Genomic DNA, 21,630 nt, shown 5'->3' on the forward strand with positions numbered 1-21,630 from the left:
CTTCTTCCTCCCCCAGCCCAGGGGCGCATTCTCACTCTCCCTCCACGTGTGCGTCCGGTTCGCCTCTCTCCCGTCGCAGGAAGGCAGCAGCCCCCAGGTGCCCACCTCTCGCGCCCCTTCCGGCCCCTCACCCAGTTCCTTCAGCGTCCTCTAGCTTTGGGGAGCGTCCGCACTCCACCTCCACGTGCGAGCCCAGGGCCGTTACCCCGCTTCCAGATACTCCCCCCCACCCCCGCGCCACCTCTAGCCAGGGCTCCGCCCACCGCGCCCGGGGCGCGCGCCCAGGAGTACCTGGCCACCCCTCCCCCGGCTTGGCGCCGCTCCCCTCCCACCTCCCCCACCCCGCGCGCAGTAGCTCGCAGCCCACCCCTCGCAGCTTCCTTCTCTCCGCCCCCTCCCTCTCCAGGAGGTGGGGGGGGCACGAACGGGCGCGGTGGCGTGGCCAATGGGCGCTCGGCTTACTCTGGCCTCTCCCCCGCGCAGCCGCCAATCGCGGCGGGCGGTGGTGGTAATATTGTGGAGTGGAGTTTGGATGCCGCCGCTGCCGCGGGCTGGAGCGGCGCGGCCGCGGGGGCTGCCAGGGTATTTCGGGAAGGGGGCGTGAGGAGGCGGCGGCTGCGGCGGTGGGCGGCTGTGGCTGCGGCAGCGTGTGGAGGCAGCTGAGAGAAAGAGAAAGAAAGGAAAGAAGAGGGCGGGGGAGTACTCAGGAGGAGGCGGGACCGACCGGGCTCCTTACCTCTCGGTAGCGGCGGCGGGCGGCCCGGGAGGCGGCACCGCCCCCTGCCCGCGGACTCCTCAGCGCAGCCAGCCGCGGACCCGCTGGCTCCGGGCAGCGACCGAAGCTACGGGGGCGGAAGCGGTGGGCCGGGGCGGCGGCGGAGGCGACCGCCATGGCGTTCCTCAAACTCCGTGACCAGGTAGGTGAGGGGCGGCGGGGCGGGATCGCGCCGACCGGAGAGGAAGGAAGGGAGGGAGGGCGGCGGGCCAGCTGTGTGGGCCGCCCGGGCGCCCGCTCGGCGGGGTGGGCGCGGGGGAGGCGGGGTGCCGCCCCGGGGACTAGCGCGCTGAGGCCGGGCCGGGGACCGCGGGCGACCCGCCTGTCAGCGAAGCACCGGCCGGGTGAAGCCCACGTGCGGCTGGGGGGCTCGCCGCCGTCTCCGGTCGCCGCCGCGTGAGGGGCGGGTCCCGCGCTGGCCGCCTAGGCGCCCGCGCCCGGCGCGCTGCCGGGTGTGCACCTCCTCTCTCCTGCCAGGTGAGGCTCGGGCCTAACAGGTGGCTTTCCGCTGCCGGGCGGGAGCGGTGCTGGCGGCCGTGACCTTAGGTCACGACCTTGCTCGCCTGTTTGCTTCGCCGGATAGTTTGAGGCACGCTCTCTCCGGGTTAAAATCGGTTGATTCTGCTTCGGGACTAGCTATTCAACCTGCAAGTTCCTAGACTTGTTTTCTTTTGACGTTTTGTGCACCATTTTGGTTACTTTTCTTGACTTACGAAGAGCTGGTCGAAGAATACCTGAAGTGCCGAAAAGAGTAGTGACTCTTTCGCACTGAAGAAAAAAATTGTGTCTAGGAACGAAATGGCAACTATATCAGAATGATTTGTACACCTGAAAATATGGAAATAAGGGTAAGAAGGCTTTCAGGCGGTGCAGAGGCTTCCAAACATTTGTGTCTCTTTAAGAAGAGGGAAATTAACGTATGAAATTTACCGAGAGGCAGTAGACGTAATAGTGCTGAGAATTTATTTTTGCCATTTGTTTTTTTTTTTGAACAGAAGGTACTGGGCAGATTTGAAGGGAAAGTAACTTACATATATTGGGAAACTGTTCTTAAAGTGCGTACCCCTTTTTCAGAAACAATGAGGAAAAACTTGAGATGTCTTTTTTAATATCATCTCTTACTGAATACTGTGCCTTAAATTCTGAATCTTGGTATCATGAATTCTCATTTCATAAATGAATTTTGTTTTCTTTTTAGGCCGTTGGCTTAACGCGTGTATCATTGGGTATCAGGAAGGTTTTAGCTGGTGTTAGCATCGTCAGGAATGATACTTTGAAAAACTCTCCTGTTCAGTGAAGTTTATACATTGTATTTCAAGTGATAGAACAGCATTGTCCATTATGATAGCTACTAGCCTACCTGTGGCAACATAAGTTTTAATTAGTTAAAATTAAATAAAATAAAAAGTTCATTACTCTTAGTGTTGGCAGCCACATTTCCAGTGCTTGGTAGCCACATGTGGTTATTGACTGTGGTATTGGACAGCACAGATACAGAACATTTATATCATCAGAAAGTTCTATGGGATAGCACTGTTGAAGAATAACAGGTAAAACATAACTAATTCCTGTATAATCAAGTCATGATATACCTTAAAGGTGTAAAATTCAAGATCTAGATTCTCTAATCTTTACCAATCTAATGGCACTTTGTGCTTCCCTAGGTTATAGTTGAAGTAATGATTGATTTTTATTTTGTTTCTAGTCCTCCTTTTTGAAAACGTTACTTCTGCGATTTGGATCATAGCGCGCATTAGGAATTTGGTGAACTTTTAGGAGATTATCTCATTTTATTCACCATCAGGTTTAAACAGAAACAAGTTTATGTTGGGGCACCTGGGTGGCTCAGTCGGTTGAGCGTCCGACTTCAGCTCAGGTCACGATCTCATGGTTCGTGAGTTCGAGCCCCGCATTGGGCTCTGGGCTGATGGCTCAGAGCCTGGAGCCTGCTTCCGATTCTGTGTCTCCCTCTCTCTCTGCCCCTTCCCCGTTCATGCTCTGTCTCTCTCTGTCCCAAAAATAAATAAATGTTAAAAAAAATTAAAAAAAAAAAAAAGAAACAAGATTATGTTTTCAGATTGACATAAAGTCTACTTGCACCTTTGCATTTGTGTATTTAGGAATTGGAATTATGAAATAATTGTGATGCTTCTCCAGTTTTATATAGTATCTGTTAATACTCAGTGGTAGTGATGATATGTAAAATGTCACCTGTAAACTTAAGGCTACTTGGACAAGTTAATGAAGTGACATAGCTCAGACGGGAAGAACGTTGAGGTTTACCTCTAAACTACAAAGTAATTGACTCACCTGGTCTCTCTTTTGGAAGACTTTGAGAAATGAGTTTGATTTGCCTATTTCAAAGGGAATAGCCGCTTTTATAAGTCATCTTGTATGTTGATATTTTATTGGCTATTAGAAATGAGAGTAAAAATGAAATGGAATACAAATATAATTTTAACGTACATGAAAAACAGTTCAGGTAGATGAATTATTTTATTTGGGGAAAAGGAGCTGACAGTGTAGATAAGTACACATAATTTTAAAGCTGGAAGATACTTAACCTAACATTTAACTCTGTCCTCATTTACATTTGGGATAGGAAATAGTTCAACCTACTTTTTTTCTATTATTGCCATATTTACCTTGTATTTTGTTCTAGCTCTGCAAATACAACTATTATAAGTAGAACCTATTAATGGATAGGAGTTGTTCTTTGTGTGCATAAGCATCAGGTGGATTCTAGATGGTTTAAATATAAAATCAGTGATTAAATAAAGCAGTTTGTTTTCATGTCTGGTAAATCTGGATAAGACAGCTTTCCCCCTTTCCATGGCAATACCTAATATGGGGGTAAGAACAGGATTGAGTTTTCAGTTGGACACCAAATCTGATTGTACCATTGCATTCATGAATTGCAATTATGAAGCAATTGGGATGCTACTCTGGTTCTATATAGTATCTGTTAATACTCACTGTAGTGATAATATGTGAAATGCCACCTGTGAACTTTAGGATATTTGGACAAGAACTTGGACTAGTGCATTATTCTTTGTTAGTAGATGAAAATAATTTTTAATTGTAAATGAGGCGAAAATTGTTTTCTCTTTGAGGACTAGAAACATGAACTGTCCCCTCGATTTTTTTCACATTAAAGTGTTTATACAGCATGAATCTCTTACAATTGTAGGATTTTATTCAACAGGTATCACTATCCAGATTTTTATCTTTGCAGTTAGCAAAAATGTAATCATATGATTATATTTAAATTAAAAAAATATATTTTTCAGCTTTATTGAAATATTGACATATAACATGTAAGTTAAAGGTGTACAGTGTGATGTTTTGATACATACCTATAATGCAAAAGGAATACATAATAAGGTTAGTTAACACCTCCGTCCCCTCCCACAATTACTTTGTGTGTGTGTGTGTGTGTGTGTGTGTGTGTAGATAAGGTCTACTTTCTTCACAGCTTTGAAGTTTGTGTGTGTGTGTGTGTGTGTGTGTGTATGCATGCATGCACATATATATAATGCAGTATTGTTAATTGTAGTTGCTTGCTGTACTTTAGATCCCTAGAACTTCTTTATAGCTGGAAATTTGTACCTTTTGGCCAATTACATAATTACATTTTAATTTATCAGCAATTACATTTTAATTTATCAGAAATGATTCATAGTCTGCCCTCATAAGAGAGAGAAGACTGTCTTTGTTCAGACTGTGTAGGGTAACAAACTCACAATTGAGAAGCTAAATGGTAACTGGCCCTGGCTTTAGCACCTAGAAGATAGTAGGGAGTGATGGCGATCATGGCAGATAGGAGCAGGTATATTAGCTGCTGCTTATTAGCTCCAGGACATTGTTACTGTGCAGGTGTGCCTACTATTTTTAAAATACCAATTTTCTTTAGGAAGTTAGAGATCAGATACTTATGAAAAAAATCTCTCTATAAGTATTGGTAGGTAAGTTGGTAGTTACCATTGATTAAAAAGTTAAAGCTGTAGTTTTACAAATAGGCTGGTAGGGGACCAGTTTGTAATCATGAGTTTAGCTTAGCTTGAGAAAACAAACTACAAAATAAGATTCTTATTTTAAAAGAGCAGTTTTCTTTCAGATAAAGTAGTTAGAATGGTCATAAACTTAAAAAAAATAAGATGTAATGCATATACCATAAAAGTCATCCTTTAAAGTGTACATTTCAACCAAAGCAATTTTGAGGGGGAAAAAAAAGGCTGGAGGTATCACAATCCCAGATTCAAGATGCACTGCACAGCTGTAATAACCAAAACAGTATGATACTGTCACAAAAGTAGATACATAGATCAATGGAACAGAATAGAGAGCCCAGAAATAAACGCTTGCTTATTTGGTCAATTACCATATGACAAAGGTGGCAAGAATATACAATGGGTAAAAGACAAACAACAACAACAACAAACAAAAAAAATAAAAGGCAACCTACTGAATGGGAGAAGATATTTTCAAATGATATATCTAATAAGGGGTTAATATCTAAAATATATGGAGAATTTACACAATTCAGCATTGGGGAAAAATCATAATCTGATTAAAACATGGACAGAGGACCTAGGTAGACATTTTTCCAAAGAAATACCGATGGCCAACAGATACAAGCAAAGATACTCCACATCACTCATCATCAGGGAAATACAAATTTAAAAAAACAGTGAGATATCACCTAACACCTGTCAAAATGGCTAGAATCAAAAAGAAAAGAAACAAGTGTTGGTGAGGATGTGGAGAAAAAGGTGTGCTGGGAACGTAAATCGGTGTAGCTACTGTGGGAAACTGTATAGAGGCTCCTCAAACACCCCCCCTCCCACACACACACACACAGAGGAATATTAGTCAGCCATAATAAAAGAACAAGATCTTGCCATTTGCAGCAACATGGTTATACCTCGAGGGTATTATGGTAAGTAAAATAAGTAGGCAAAAGACAAATACCATATGAATTTCACTTACATGTGAAATTTGAAACAACCAAGCAAACAGAAATCTGAAACAGTCCCATAAGTAATAGGTGGTTGCCTGAGGGGAATGGAGTGGGGGATGGGCTAAAGGGGATGAAGGAAGTAGGAGCTACAAGCTTCCAGTTACAGAATGCATAAACTACAGGGATTTTCATACAGCATAAGAAATACAGTCAGTAGTATATAATAGTATCATATCACAGTACCATCATTGTAATGGTAGCTGCACTTGTGACGATCATAGCATAATGAATAGAGTTGTTGAGTTGCTATGCTGTATATCTGAAACCAGTGTAACATTGTGTGTCAGCTGTACTTCAATTTTAAAAAAACATTCAATAAGTAACACCCCCAGAAAAGTGTGCAATTCAGTAGATTTTAGTATAGTTGCAAAATTGTGTAGCCATTAGCAGTTACTCCCCATTTTCCCTTACCTCTAGCCCCTGGGGAGTGCTGATTTACTACTTTCTGTCTTTATGAAGTTGCCTATTCTGGATATTCATATAAATGAAATTATACACCATGTGACTTTTTATGTCTGACTTCTTTTACTTAGTATAATATCTTTAAGGTTCATCCATTCATGTAGTATGAATCAGTTCATAAAATTTGTATCATATTAAAGAGTTTCTTTTAAAAATTTCTATACTTTTATGTTGTTTTATTGCTTCTTGTAGTGTGCACATGTGTAATCTGGGATGTTTGTTTCTATTTTTTGAATTTGTTTTAAAACTGGAGTTAGACTTTGTTTGCAGTAGCACTAAAGGATAATAGTTTTTATATTTGGATTATTTTTGTGTAGGAGCCATCTTTGTGTTCTCTTTTGGGTTAATGGTCATTAGGTAAGGATTCTTGATATGTTGAAGGGTTTTTTTTTTTTTTTGAGCAGGGTTAGCATATATCAATAAATAGATATTGAATGGGTGAGAATAATTTGACTGCTGTTTTGGATAGTTAGTATGCTCTCACTTGATCAAGTATCTACTTAGGGTAGAGCATTTTTTGACCTTTCAGTAGAAAAAAAAGATGATCCTAAAAAAAAATCTTATAATTAGGGGTACAGAATATGTGAAATGCATGAAAAACACTGAGTGCTTATATATCCAAGTATTCTCTATTGAGTGTTCCCTTGCATTGTGTTGGAGACTTTGGGGCACACAAAGGTACAGTAGCCACCATCTCTGCCCTTAAAAGTCTTATTGGCTAGGAAAGGAGAAATGATACATAAATGCACAGTATCTGAAACACTTCACCTGAAAGGGTTTATAGAGGTTGAAGAAAGCATATGGAGCATGTTATTTGGAAATGTATCTAACAGTTAAAAAGTAAGTGTGTCTTGTGTTTACTGGGTTTTTGATGCCTTGTATAGTAATAGAACATGTAAAGTTGTAGAACATAAAAGATGTAGATAACATGTTTCAGAATTCAGAAAGGATCAGGTGATCTGGTTGTAGGTGGAAGGAAACTTTTATGGCAAGGGAGGTATTTGAGGTTCACAGGAAGGATTTGTTGAAAGCAAATACTTGTGAAGGAAAGCAACAAGAGAGAACTATGAAGGCAGGCCAAAAAAAGAATACAGTATATCTGTCTGTGCTGGGGTACTGAGGAGATAGATCTGATTGGTGTGGATAGTTGGAAAGGATGGGAGATAGATCAGCTAAACTAACAGTGACTACATTGTGAAGTACTTTGAATACAAGATTAAGAAGTTTGGACTTGATTGGTAGTTGAGGGAAGTTCTAATAGGTGGGCTTTCTTAATCTAAGGTCTGTGAAGGGCTTCTGGAGGAATATGCATATATGTACTTAAGAGGTGTCATAACTTTTATTAGAACCTGTGAGGAGTCCACAACACCCACAAGTTAAATAGCCACTATGTTATGGGTTTTAGAAGAGTGGATTACAGAAGACAAACAGGAACACCCAAGACCAGTTAGGTGGCTACTGCTATCATTCAGAACATATGTAAAACATTTTAGTGCAAGCCAAGTACATTAAGTAATAAGCAGAAGTTTGAATGGGAATGAGTATATCTTTAAAGGATCCTCATAGCTATATTAATGACTCACTTAAGTATACAATTAAGAGTGTCTTATATTTATATGACACCTGACAGTTTTTTGTTGCATAGTTCCACTAGGGTAAATTAAATATGAAAATGCAATTAATGTTGATTATGGTAGTAAAAAAGAGCAGATAATCTAAGTGGTTAAATTTGGGTTGTATTAGGTTTTCTTTCCAGTATTGTATCTTATTTCCTTTTTATTTTTCTAGTCTAATGTAACATTTGTATTCAGTGAATACACTCAACCTGGGTTGAAGTGAGACGCTCATGGAGACAGTTTTGTGCCTGGGAAGAATACATTAGGGTAAAGTCTTTTTGTTCTGGAGATTGTATTCTGTGGACAGTTCACATCAAACACACACAGTGATACTGAATCATATAGTTATACAGTGCTTCTCATTTAAAGCAAATATTAATGAAATCTCCAGTTACTTTAACCAGTAATGTTTTAAAATGTAACGGTACGTTGGTATACAATGGTTAAAGGTACTCAAGTACTTCAAGTTTAATTTCTACTCCTACTCCTTGGTCCCAGTTCTTAGTTAAGTGATTCATCCACCTTCCTTATATGATACTGATTTTTTAAAAAAGGGTTCTTCTGGGTGCACCTGGGTGGCTCAGTCGGTTGAGTATACAACTCTTGATTTTGGCTAAAGTCATGATCCCAGGGTTGGGTGATTGAGCCCCTTGTCAGGCTGAGCGTGGAGCTTGCTTGGGATTCTCTCTCTCTTTCCCTCAACCCCTCCCCCCACTTGTGTGCATGCTCACTCTCTCTTTAAAAACAAAAATTAACATTAAAATTGAAAAGAATGAAGAATTCTTCTCTGTGTATACTGATTGGCATGCAAGGCAAAGCCTGGGTAGAACTACTACTCCCACAACTTTAGTGAAAAGTACACTTTGCCTAGTAAATTTAAGTTCAAATTCTTAATTGTGATGGTTTATTTAAATTTATTTATTATAAACTTAAAGGTATATCTTTTCTACTCTTAAGGATTTAAGAACACAGATAATATTAAAACATACAGCATGTGACAGTTAAAATATTTAAAAATGAAAATCAGAAAGCAGTTGCTTATGAAATATCTACTTGTTCAGAAGCCTAGAATGAGAATTATTATAGTTTATTACTACATTTAACTTTATTTCTTGTTACCTAAGGTACCAGCCTTCCCCCCCCCCCCCCCCCAGCTTTGTATCTTATAATAGGAAGTATAAATTAGTCTGGAGAGGCAGCCTTTTCTCTTGCATCATTTTCTGGATTAAAAAGTTTGATAGCCTTTTCTTTTTTAAACAGTTTTACTGCAATATAATTCACACCAATTTAAGTTGTACAGTTCGGTGATTTTTAGTATATTCACAGAGCTGTATAAGCATCACCTCAATCAATTTTAGATCATTTCTAGTCATACTGAAAAGAAACCTCTTATCCCTAAACTATCATTCCCTCAACCCCCCATCCTTTGTAGCCATAGACAACTGCTAGTCTGTCTATTTTCTGTCTCTATATATTTACCTATTTTAGTTAGCATGTTTGTAAGGCTCATCTGTATTGTAGCATGTGTCAGTATTTTTATTGCTGAATAATACAATATTACATTGTATCATACCACGTTTTACCTATCCATTCAGTAGTTAATAGGCACTTGGATTATTCTCACTTTTTGGCTAGTATGAATGATACCACGAGAACATTTGTGTACAAATGTTTTTATGTGGACAAAAGTTTTCATTTCTCTTGGTGCTTAGAATGGACTAGTTGGGTCATATGGGAACTCTATAGCCTTTTAAGGAACTGCCAGACCATTTTCCAAGAGTGGCTGCACCATTTTACATTCCCACCAGCAGTGCATGAGGGTTCCAGTTTCTCCATATCCTCAATAATGCTTATTATTGTTTATCTTCTTTCATTGTTTAGTCATTCTAGTGTGTATAAAGTGGTATCTCCTTGTGGTTTTGATTTGCATTATGGCTAATAATGTTGAGCATCTTTTCATCATAGCCTTTGCCCAGTTTTTTAAATTGGGCTATTTGTCTTTTTATTGTTGAGTTGGAGTTCTTTAAATATTTTAGATACAAGTCCCTTATCAGATATATGATTTGCAAAAAATTTCTCCCATTCTGTAGGCTGTCTTTCTGCTTGCTTGTTAGTATTCTTTGAAGCACAAAAGCTTTTAATTATGAAGTCCAATTTGTCTGATTCATAGGGTTTTGACTAGGGAGCCTACGTGGGTAGGGTATGCAAGAAGAGGAGTTGGCTTGAGGGTGAGATGAATTCAGTTTTATATATGTTTAGGTCCTAGTAGAACAGTTAATTGGAAAAGTTGTTATAGGAGGCAGTTAAATGTGAGGCTGGGCTCAGAGAAAAGTGTTTTCAGTAGTAATAGAGGTGAATGAGATCACTTAATGGGAAAACTTCATGGCCTAGGAGAGTATAATGGAGAATATGGAATGCGTAGAGGAAAGGAAGCTTGAGAAGAAGCTACCAGAGTTAGGAAGAGAGCCTTGAGAGACTGATCACAGGCCAGAGGAGGGAGGAATTTCCCAAGTTGTACCTGTGTTGTTCTTAGGCACAAAGTCTTGATTTTTTTGTCACTTTTCAGGTTTCTTTTTATCCAGCACATTGTTGTAAACTTTCCAAGGAAGTATTTTTCCTATTTGCCCCAATTTGTTTACTTCCTAAGCCAGTAATTCCTAAGTTGGGCATACATCAAAATCAGTTGGCCAGCTTTAATACAGGATTTTAGTGTCCTACGAGACATACTGAATAAGAATCACCTGGGGTAATGTCCCAGAATCTATATTGTAAAACCTCTTAAGGTAAAAAGAGTGGTTTACTCTTCACCAAGCTTGTTTCCTTTTCTCTTGGATCCCAGCTAACTTATATTTTCCAGCCCCTCTTGCATTTGGGATGGCCATATATGATTGAGATATGGCCATAGGAAGTTAAGCAGAAGTGTTGAGTGTTTCTTCAGACCTGGCAAATACAAACCTTTCTTGAACAATCCTCTCTTCTCTCTTCTCCTCTCTCCTGCTGGCTGGGTGTTGTCTGCCAAAGCAACTTTGGAATTGATGGGTCCAAGGATGCTGAACTTCTGTCAGCCTGGGTCATCTCCAGCCTCCTCATGCCCACAGCTGATCATTAACATGGATTTTTGGACTTCATGTAAGCATGAAATAAAAATAAGCTATTATGTCACACTTTGGGATTTATCTTTTATAACATCCATTGTTACTTTAGTCAGTATACCTCCTTAGCTTATTAACCACAAATTCTGTTTTGGGATCCATTGCCCTTGGTTTATACTGTTTTGCATTTTAAAACTCATTTATATGGTAAGTTAGTCTTCAGCTATTGACTTCCAGACCTTATACATTAATATTGTGTTTTCTTTGTAAAAATTTTCATGGAAATGATTATAATTAACATCCTGATTATTTTATTATCTAACAAACATTTGTATGCCTGCTATCTGCTGGCCCTTGATACTAGGGATACAGCTGTGTATAAAACATGGTCTCTGTCTTCTAGTATGGAATAAGATGGAATTAGATAAGGGCAATTATCTTACATGTGCTTTGAGAGCATCAAGGGAGAAACGGCAGATTGAACCCAGTTGTGGAGTTGGGGGTCCTCAAAGTTATTTTAATGGGATTTTGTTTACCCATGTTCCTTTTGTAATCTTGTTCTCTCTTCTTGTTGGTAGATAAGAGCCATACATAGCCTACATAAAATATCCTTTTAGAGGAACAAATAATACAAGTCAATTTTGGTAGATTTGTGTTACATGTGGGTATTTTATTTGAGTGTATATTTTTTCTTTCCTTTTTTTTTCAATTTTCTTTAATGTTTGTCAATTTTTGAGAGAAAGAGAGATAGAGTGTGATCAGGGGAGGGGCAGAGAGAGGGAGACACAGAATCTGAAGCAAGCTCCAGGTTCTGAGTGGTCAGCACAGAGTCCATGCAGGGCTTGAACTCCTAAATTGCGAGATCATGACCTGAGCCAAAGTCAGATGCTTAACTGAGTGAGCCACCCACCCAGGTGCCCTTTTCTTTTCTTTTCTTTTCTTTTCTTTTCTTTTCTTTTCTTTTCTTTTCTTTTCTTTCTTTCTTTCTTTCTTTCTTTCTTTCTTTTAATTTTTTTTTTAACGTTTATTTATTTTTGAGACAGAGAGAGAGCATGAATGGGGGAGGGTCACAGAGAGAGGGAGACACAGAATCTGAAACAGGCTCCAGGCTCCATCCAAGCTGTCAGCACAGAGCCCGACGCGGGGCTTGAACCCACGGACCGTGAGATCATGACCTGAGCCGAAGTCGGACGCTTAACCGACCAAGCCACCCAGGCGCCCCTCTTTCTTTCTTTTTATTTAGTTTGAGAGAGAGACAGCGTGAATATGGTAGGGGCAGGGAAAGAAAGAGGGAGAGAGAGAATTCCAAGAAGCCTCCACACTGCCAGTGCAGAGCCTGACTCGGGCTTGAACCCATGAAACTGTGAGATCCTGACCTGAGCTGCGACCAAGAGCCAGATGCTTAACCTTAGACTGAGCCATCCAGGCACCCCATGTGTATATATATTTTCTTAATCTCTACCACCAGGAAAGAAAAGAATACTTTATTTAGAGAACTGCAAATCTTAGTCTTGATGCAGATTATATTGTTAAACTTTTCCTGGAGTTAACTAAAGTTGTTTTTTTTGTTGTTTTTTGCTTTGTCTTGTTCTTAAAGAAATACTATATGTTGTCTTTTCTTTTTGAGGGAACTTTCTGATTAGAAATGGTGAAAGTCAGAAAGGACCTACTTACTATTAGTGTTGTATTCTTACTAGTGTAAATTAGGAAAAAGTAAGATAATTCAAACAGGACTTTGAAAGATTGTGTGTGTGTGTGTGTGTGTGTGTGTGTGTAAACAGGTAAACAAGAGCCTTCTATATTGACTAGTTCTCTGAATGGTGAGAGACTTCCTCCAGTTTTTGAAAGCTTACATGCTAGGCAGTGTGTAGTTCCAAAGTGTTACACTGGCTCATGCCAAGGGTGAGAAGAGTGTCTCTGGGAGAACTAAAAACAGCTAGGCAAGCAACGACCACATCCTGAAGAAAAGGAGTTGAACTTGAGGGTTGAAAACACCTGGTTTTTAAGGGATGTAAAAGCAAACTGCAGCATCAGGAGTGAGCAGTGGAGTTGAAATCAGATGAATAGATCAGAATAGCATATGTAGTATTTATCATGTAGATCCAATAAGTAGCCTAATCCAGGGTATAGGCAGATAGTTAACAACTAGCATGTCAGAACTTGAATGATTCATACAGAGAAGATGTCTGAAATCAAAGGACTTCAATAGATGAAGCCAAAGGGCTATAACCTTTCAGACCTTCTCATTTGACACTGTAGCAGGGACAGGGAGAAGGAACCTGGTAGGAGTATTTCCCAATTTAGAAACATCAAGAGGTGTAAGTGAATACAGTATAGATGTACTATAGAAATGTTCTGGAACATTGTATACATGTTAAATAATGGTTCATCCACTCATTTAATAGTGAGCAACTTTCAAGGCGCCTGGGTGGCTCAGTCAGTTCAGCGTCTGACTCTTGATTTTGGCTCAGGTCATGATCTCATGGTTCTTGGGTTCGAACCCCACATCGGGCTCTGCGCTGAAAGTGTGGAGCCTGCCTGGGATTCTCTCTCTGTCTCTCCCTCTCTCTGTCTCTCCCTCTCTCTCTGCCTCTCCCTGTTCACACACACACACTCTCTCTCAAAGTAAATAAACATTAAAAATTTTTTTTAAGAGAGCAACTTTTTCTATTTTAATGAAACTTAGGGTAAATTACTTTAAATATAGAGTCTGTTAATAAAACAAATTATCTTTCAGTTTATCTTTTACCATAAAGCTGAAATTGTATATATCACCTTAAGTTTAGACATACTGGCTGTTCAACTATTATAGATGGTCAGTAACACATGGATTATTTTGGATGTCCTGGTGCATTATTGGCTTTAGAAACTCCTTTGTTTTGGCTATTGAATTACTGCTTTTAAAATGTGACTAAACCTGTTTGTATTTTCTTTTCCTTACCAGCAATTTCTACTTTTTAAGACTTCTATTAGACTATAAGATTCCATTGTGAAGTCAAATGAACTTTTTTACCAGCTCACCTTGTAGTTTCTTCAGCATCTTGGAACCACAGTTTTGAACATGGAATTTCTTTTCTCTGACTACAGCAGCTTCTTTCGTTGTTGGTTCTCTTACTTCCTCACCCTAGTGAACCTGAGCTTTGCCGTATTGGAACCTGCTTTACCTAGTCCACTGGGTTTGCTTTGGCCACAAACTGGCCTAATGAGAAGCTTTGACCTCCTGGTTTGAGCAGTACTGGTTAGGGTAGTGTTTTCTGAAGCATGGGACAACTTTTACTTGAGATTTATTGTGGGTGACCTGTCTACTTTGATTACCAGATGTTGACTGATGCTTCCTTGGTTCCAATCCAGACTCATGAGTATTTCCTCGTATCCTGCTTCGTTCTCACTTTCCTCTTGCCTATTCGGAAATCTCCCAGCTCACTCCATTGCAGCCTTTCGTGGTAACTGTTCTGTAGGTTTCATTTTGTCCTCTTCAACACCCTTCCCTCCTCCCTTCAACTATCACCCCATTCCTAACCATCTTGCTGCTTTCATTTCTGTTTTTCCACCTCTACCTCCTTTCTTTTAATCTTTTTTGACCCAGCCTCTTGAACCTCAACTACAAACTTACAGTCTCTTCCTCTTCATCTGTTTTCTGCCTTTTACAACTTGTCCATTTTTCCCCCTCCCACACCCTTCTCAGGCTGGATCCTTTCCTCAGCAAGCCTTGTTTCTCAGTGGGAACTTTCCCTGCAGTTCCTTCCCTTAATGCTGTTATCATGTCAGTCTTATGTCTGCCCTCTAGGTTTTATACTCCTGTCTTTAGCCTCAGTGTCACCCTTTTACCTTGTAGCTCCATTCTTCCCTGCAGCTGTGTCAGGCAAGGGAAGCAAATGACTTTAAGAAAAATGTTAAGTAAATAATAGTGGATGTCATCATGCATGGATACGGCAAACACTGATGATAATCTTAATTGAATGTCTGAAATGGTAGAATACATGCTTTTAATTCTGGCTCATTAATTTATCACCTCTGTGACCTTGGGCCAGTTATTTCACTTGAATTTGAGCTTTCTCACCTAAAAAGGGAGATAATAGTGTCTGTCTCACAGAGTTAATGAATTAAGATGAGAGTGTATAAAAACTCTAATACATAGTTAGTATTTGCTAAATGGTAGCTACTATTGTACTGAAGATGACTTTGGCTTGAGTGATCTGGGCAGCTCTACCTTTGTCTTACTGTGTGATGACCTTGGGCAAAGAAGCTAAATCTGAGCCTGAGTTTGGTTGGTTGGTTGTTTTAACATCTTTTTTGAGATATAATTGACATACCACAAAATACACCCATTTAAAATATACAGAGCAGTGTTGTTGTTTTTTCTTTCTTTCTTTTTTTTAAGTAAATTCACAGGGTTGTGCAACCATCACTGTAGTCTTAATTTTTTAACATTTTTGTCGCCTCAGAAAGAAGCCCCATACCCAGCAGTCACCCCATTCCTCCTAAATTCCCACCTACTCCCTTCCCCCTGCCCTGCCCTTCCCTTAGTCTTAGGCAACCACTAATCTCCTTTCTGTTTATATGCATTTGCTTATTCTGGACACTTGATATAAATAGAGTCGTAAAATATGTAATCTGTTATGATTGGCTTCTTTCACTTATAAGGTTTTCAAGTTCATTCATACTGTAGCATGTATCAGGAGTTCATTTCTTTTTATTGCTGTATTGGGTTGTTTCTACTTTCTGAAAGAAGTAAAATGGCATGGCGATATCTTCATTTAATTGTGAGAATTGTGGGTATGTTGATAAAGCATGTAGTATGTAGTAGCTCAATTAATGATCACTTTACCAAACAACTTAAATTCCTGTATTCCCTTGACTTTCTCAGTCAACTAATCAATTACTTCTACAATATATATTCTCTTATTTTAGCTTTGGGACCACTAAAATTGGTGAGGAAAGTAAGGAACCCAAGTTGAATACACTCCAGTTTGCTGATATCTAACTTCAGTTGCACCTTCAAAGCTGCTTAATCCTTATCATTTCTTTTCTGTGTCCATTAATCTTCATTTCTAACTTCTCCATTTTAACACGTAGTTGTGTCTCCTAATTTACTAAGAGAAGTCTCTTTACCCATGGAAGCTTTCTTATGGATCTCCTTCCTTATTGCACATGCTTTATTTCTGCACTTTGCTTTTTCCCTCTATCTTCTTTTTCTTATTTTGGCTGAGAGAAATGAATATACGTTTTTCTTTCTCAGAGCATTTTTTTTCTGCTGTAATCCTAATCATATTCTCATCTGTGATTTAAATGTATTATTTCTTATTTTTTCATATTTTTTCACTTTCTCTCCCTGCTCTCACACATTGCTATATATTGGTGTCTGGATGGACACTACCTGTTAATCAAGATTCTAATACTCAGATTGTGCAAAACCAGGTAAGCAATAGTCTTGCAGAATTCGGCCTTAACAAGTGTTACTTATGTTTGAGTATGCCATATGTTACAATATAACTTTTAAAATATTGCTTACTTCATTGTAAAGCAGTAAGTCAAGGTCATTTGAGTTGAAATTTTTTGATTAGAATAGTGAAAACATTTTCCTTTTCATTGTCTTTTGTTAAGGTTAATTACATGTAATATTTTAGAAAGAGTATCCTTTTATTATTATTCCTGGAGACAAATCTGACCCACCCTTCAGGTAGTCTTCTCTCTGAACCACATTGATTGTAAAATGTGCTGATTTTGTGTAATTGTCATTGGTTCCACATTCCTGTGTCCCTAAGCACCCTGTTGGAAAATCTTCCTTTTTACCCAATTCAGTTCTCTCCAGCTATAATTCAGTCATTTTCTGTTCTGTTGTCTATAGTAAGGATCCTGTGTGGCTGATCAACCTTTCAAGTTGGATTCAAGGACCTGGCAATTGGTTAGACCAGTGGTTCCTTTTTTAAAAACAATTTTTAAGGTATAATTTACATACTATAAAATTCATCTGTTTTAAGAGCACAGTTCTTTTAGTAAATTTAAAGAGTTTGCACTCAGCACCACAATCCAGTTTTAGAACATTTCCATCACCCAAAAAGATACCTGTTTTGGAAAACATCAGTTCTTCTCCTAGTGTTATTCTCTTATTCTCATACTATTACCACACTTGTCACACTAATGACACCAGATGGGTGTCCTACAATTCAACTTAATTTTGACACTGGTGACCTGGAGAAAGCATCAGGTTCCATAGGTTAAGGACTTAGTCCCACAAGACGCCCCCCCCCCCCTTCCCCTACTGATGCCAGTTGCAAATCCAGGTTATCTATCACCTGTGCTTCTGACTGACTATAAATTGTAAGTTCCCAAGTAATTTGTTAGAGTGGCTCACAGAACTCAAAGAAACATTTTACTAGCTAGATTACTGGTTTATTACAAAAGGATATAACTAAGGAACAGCCAAATGGAAGAGATGCATAGGGCAAGGTGTGTGGGAAGGGGCATGGAGCCTCTGTGCTCTCTGGGTATGCCACTCTCCCCCAATCTTAATGTGTTCACCAACCTAGAAGCTCTCTGAACCCCATCCTTTTGGCTTTTAATGGAGGCTTTGTTACATGAGCACAATTGACTAAATCATTGATGATTGAATTTCCAGCCCCTCTCTCCTCCCTAGAAGTCAGGGGTAGGGGTAGGGATGTGGGTGGACTGAAAGTTACAACCCTCTGATCACCTTGGTTGGTTATCTTGAGGTGGTTTCCAAAAGTCACTTAACATAACAAAAGACTTAGAGCTCACAGCACTGGAAATTCCAAAGATTTAGGAACATTTTTTTAGAAGAGTTTGTGAAGGACTAGTATAATTTTTAATTTAAATATTTGACATAATTCAGTCATGAAGTTGTGTAGGCAAGAACTTTTCTTTGTGATAAGCTTTTATTTTATTTTATTTTATTTTTTAAATTTTTTTTTTCAACGTTTATTTATTTTTGGAACAGAGAGAGACAGAGCATGAATGGGGGAGGGGCAGAGAGAGAGGGAGACACAGAATCGGAAGCAGGCTCCAGGCTCTGAGCCATCAGCCCAGAGCCTGACGTGGGGCTCGAACCCACGGACCGCGAGATCGTGACCTGGCTGAAGTCGGACGCTTAACCGACTGCGCCACCCAGGCGCCCCTGTGATAAGCTTTTAAATTACTAATTCAGTCTTGTAGGTCTATTCAGATTTTTTATTTTTAAGTTTAGGTAATTTGTGTTTTTTTAGGGAATTTGCTCATTTTATCTAATTTGGCATAAAGTTGTTCGTAGTATTACTTTATAAACTTTTTAATTTACCTGAGGTTGATAGTTTTGTACCCCTTTTCATGTCTGACTTTAGTTATTTGTCTCCATTCTTTAACTGGTCAGCCTAGCTAAAGGTTTGTTAATTTTGTTGGTCTTTTCAAAGAACCAATTTTGGGTTTTGATTTTTATCTTTTCTATGGTATTGATTTTCCTTCTAATATTTACAGTTTCTTTCCTTCTGCTTGTTTTGGGTTTGGTTTGCTTTTTTTCTAATTTCTTAAGATGGAGCTGTAAACTTCCTAGGAGTTTTGATATGTTTTTTTTTATTAAAATTTTTTTAATGTTTATTTTTGAGAGAGAGAGAGAGAGAGAGAGCACAAGTGGAAGAGAGGGGGAGACAGAGAGTCTGAAGCAGGCTTCAGGTTCTGAGCTGTCAACACAGACCTGACTGGGCTTGAACTCACAAGCCGAGCTGTATGATCATGACCTCAGCTGAAGTCGGATGCTTACCTGACTGAGCCACCCAGGCGCCCCTGTTTTGTTTTTGTTTTCATTTAGCTTAGAATCTTGAGATTTTTGTCTTTGACCTGTAGGTTATTTAGAAGTGTCTCATTTAGGGGTGCCTGGGAGGCTCAGTCGGTTGAGCGTCCGACTTTGGCTCAGGTCATGATCTCGTGGTACGTGAGTTTGAGCCTCGCGTCGGGCTGTGTGCTGACATCTCAGAGCCTGGAGCCTGTTTCGGATTCTGTGTCTTCCTCTCTCTCTGACCCTCCCCCGTTCATGCTGTGTCCCTCTCTGTCTCAAAAATAAATAAACGTTAAAAAAAAAATAAAAAAAAGTCTCATTTAATATCCAGACATTTATGGATTTCCCAAGTTTCTCTCTCTCTCTTTTTTTTTCTAATTCCATTGTGATTGAGGAATATTTTTTGTATTCTTCATACCATTTTTTCCCACATTTTTATAACAATTTATTTAACTAAGAAATCCAACATCATTATTTGAATTATAATCCATACCAGAATAATGAGTAAGATAAGTTACATACTTTTTAAAAAAATTTTTATTATTGAAGTATAGCTGACATATAGTATTCTATTAATTTCAGGTGTACAACATTGTGATTTAAAAATTCTATACGGGGGCGCCTGGGTGGCTCAGTTGGTTAAGCGTCCAACTTTGGCTCAGGTCATGATCTTGCAGTCCGTGAGTTCGAGCCCCACGTCGGGCTCTGTGCTGAAAGCTCAGAGTCCAGAGCCTGTTTCAGATTCTGTGTCTCCCTCTCTCTCTGACCCTCCCCCATTCATGCTCTGTCTTTCTCTGTCCCAAAAATAAATAAACATTAAAAAAATTAAAAAAAATAAATAAAAATTCTATACGTAACTCAGTGCTCACCGTGTTAAGTGTGGTCACCATCTTTCACTATACAACATTATTACAGTGTTATTGACTATTTTCCCTATGCTGCATTTTTTTATTTCTGTGACTTCTTTTATAACTGGAAGTCTGTACTTCTCAGTCCTCTTTACCTATTGTGCCCATCCCCCATTCCCTTTCCCTTTGGCATCCATCACTTTGTTCTCTGTATTCATGAGTCTGTTTCTTGTTTCTGTTTCTTTGAGATTCCACATACAATGAAATCATATAGTATTTGTCTTTGACTTATTTCACCTTGTATAACACACTCTAGATCCATCCATGTTGTCACAAATGACAAGATCTTACTCTTTTTATGGCTGAATAATATTCCATTTTGTATATATGCCACATCTTCTTTATCCTAGGTTACTTCCATATCTTGGTTACTGTAAATAATGCAGCAATAAAAACAGGGGTGCGTATGTCTTTTCAGGTTAGTGTTTTCATTTTGAGGGGGGTAAATACCCAGTAATGGAATTACTGATCCTGTGGTATTTCTGTTTAAATTTTTTGAGGAACTTCCATCCTGTTTTCCACAGTGGGTGCACCAATTTACATTTCTATCAGTAGTGTGCAAGAGTTCCCTTTTCTCCACATCCTTGCCCAAACTGGTTATTTCTTATGATCTTTTTTTTTTTTTTATAATGTTTGTTTATTTGTGAGTGTGGGTGTGGGTGAGAGAGAGAGCCTGTACGCATGGGCTCGCAAGAGCAAGTGGGGGGGGGGGGACGGGTAGAGTGAGGGGGGACAGAGGATCCTAAGGGCCTCCACACTGGCCCCAGAGAGCCTGATGCGGGGCTCAAACCTGTGAACCGTGAGATCATGACCTGAGTTGAAGTCAGAAGCTTAACTGACTGAGCCACCCAGGTGTCCCTCTTGTCTTTTTGATACTGGCCTTTTCTGACTGGTATGAGATACCTCATTGTGGTTTTGATTTTCATTTCATGTTTTTAAATTTGAGATTTGTTTTATGGACCTAGCATATGATGTATCAAAAAGAATGTTCTGTGCATGCTTTAGAAGAATGTGAATTCTGCTGTTGCTGGGTAGAGACTTTCACATATGTTGGTAAGGTCAAGTTGGTCAATAGAGTTGTTTAAATTCAGTATTCTTCCTGATTTCCTGTTTACTTGTTCTATTGTTTAATTGCCTATTTCTTCCTTCATTTCTTTCATTTTTTGCTTACCTTATTTTGGGTTATTTTGTTAGGTGAATATGTTTACATTTACTATATCTTCCTGTTAAATTGATGCTTTTAATATTATAAAATAACCCTCTTTGGAAAAAAAATAGCCCTCTTTGTTCTCAAGCAACTTTTTTTTTTTTTTTTTTTTTTTTACTGAAGTCTATTTTGTCAGATATTTTTTTAAATTTTTTTTTTTCAACATTTATTTATTTTTTTGGGACAGAGAGAGACGGAGCATGAACAGGGGAAGGGCAGAGAGAGAGGGAGACACAGAATCGGAAACAGGCTCCAGGCTCTGAGCCATCAGCCCAGAGCCTGACGCGGGGCTCGAACTCGCGGACCGCGAGATCGTGACCTGGCTGAAGTCGGACGCTTAACCGACTGCGCCACCCAGGCGCCCCTATTTTGTCAGATATTTTTTGAGCTACTCCAGTTCTGATGTTATTGTTTGCATGTTATATCTTTTTCCATCCTTTTAATATATTTGTGCCTTTGAATCTAAAATGTATCTTGTAGATGGCATATATTTGGGTATTGCTTTTTTATCCATGTAACAGATATGTCTTTTTAATGGACTCTTTAATCCTTTCCTGTTTCATATTATTTTTGAAATAGTTGGGTTTGCATCTCCCATTTTGCTTTTCGGTTTTTGTATACCTCATGTATTTTTTTTGTTTCTCTTTTATCACCTTTGTGTTTTCTTTTTAGCATTTAAATTTTATAACTTTTTAAAATTATACTTTCCTTTTTTTTCCCAATCCTTTTTTTTTTTTTTTTAATTTTTTTTTTTTCAACGTTTATTTATTTTTGGGACAGAG

At 39.2% G+C, this 21,630-nt stretch overlaps 1 protein-coding gene across 3 annotated transcripts in view; it reads left to right on the forward strand.

The window, feature by feature from the left end:
* The first annotated feature begins 550 nt into the window (after positions 1 to 550).
* ANKRD28 (ankyrin repeat domain 28) overlaps positions 551 to 21,630 on the forward strand; it is a 202,609-nt gene continuing 181,529 nt past the window's right edge. For 2 of the 3 annotated variants that reach the window (XM_030328700.1, XM_030328698.1), the window contains exon 1: positions 551 to 917. Coding sequence is in view for 2 of the 3 variants with exons in the window: in XM_030328698.1 (XP_030184558.1) it covers positions 891 to 917 (27 nt within the window). In the remaining variant the exon portion in view is untranslated. Of the gene's footprint in view, positions 918 to 10,894; positions 11,003 to 21,630 lie in introns of all 3 variants that reach the window. The other variant, XM_030328697.1, reaches the window with a different exon arrangement.

Source organism: Lynx canadensis, chromosome C2 (assembly GCF_007474595.2).
Source record: "Lynx canadensis isolate LIC74 chromosome C2, mLynCan4.pri.v2, whole genome shotgun sequence".
In the NCBI taxonomy this organism is placed as follows: domain Eukaryota; kingdom Metazoa; phylum Chordata; class Mammalia; order Carnivora; family Felidae; genus Lynx; species Lynx canadensis.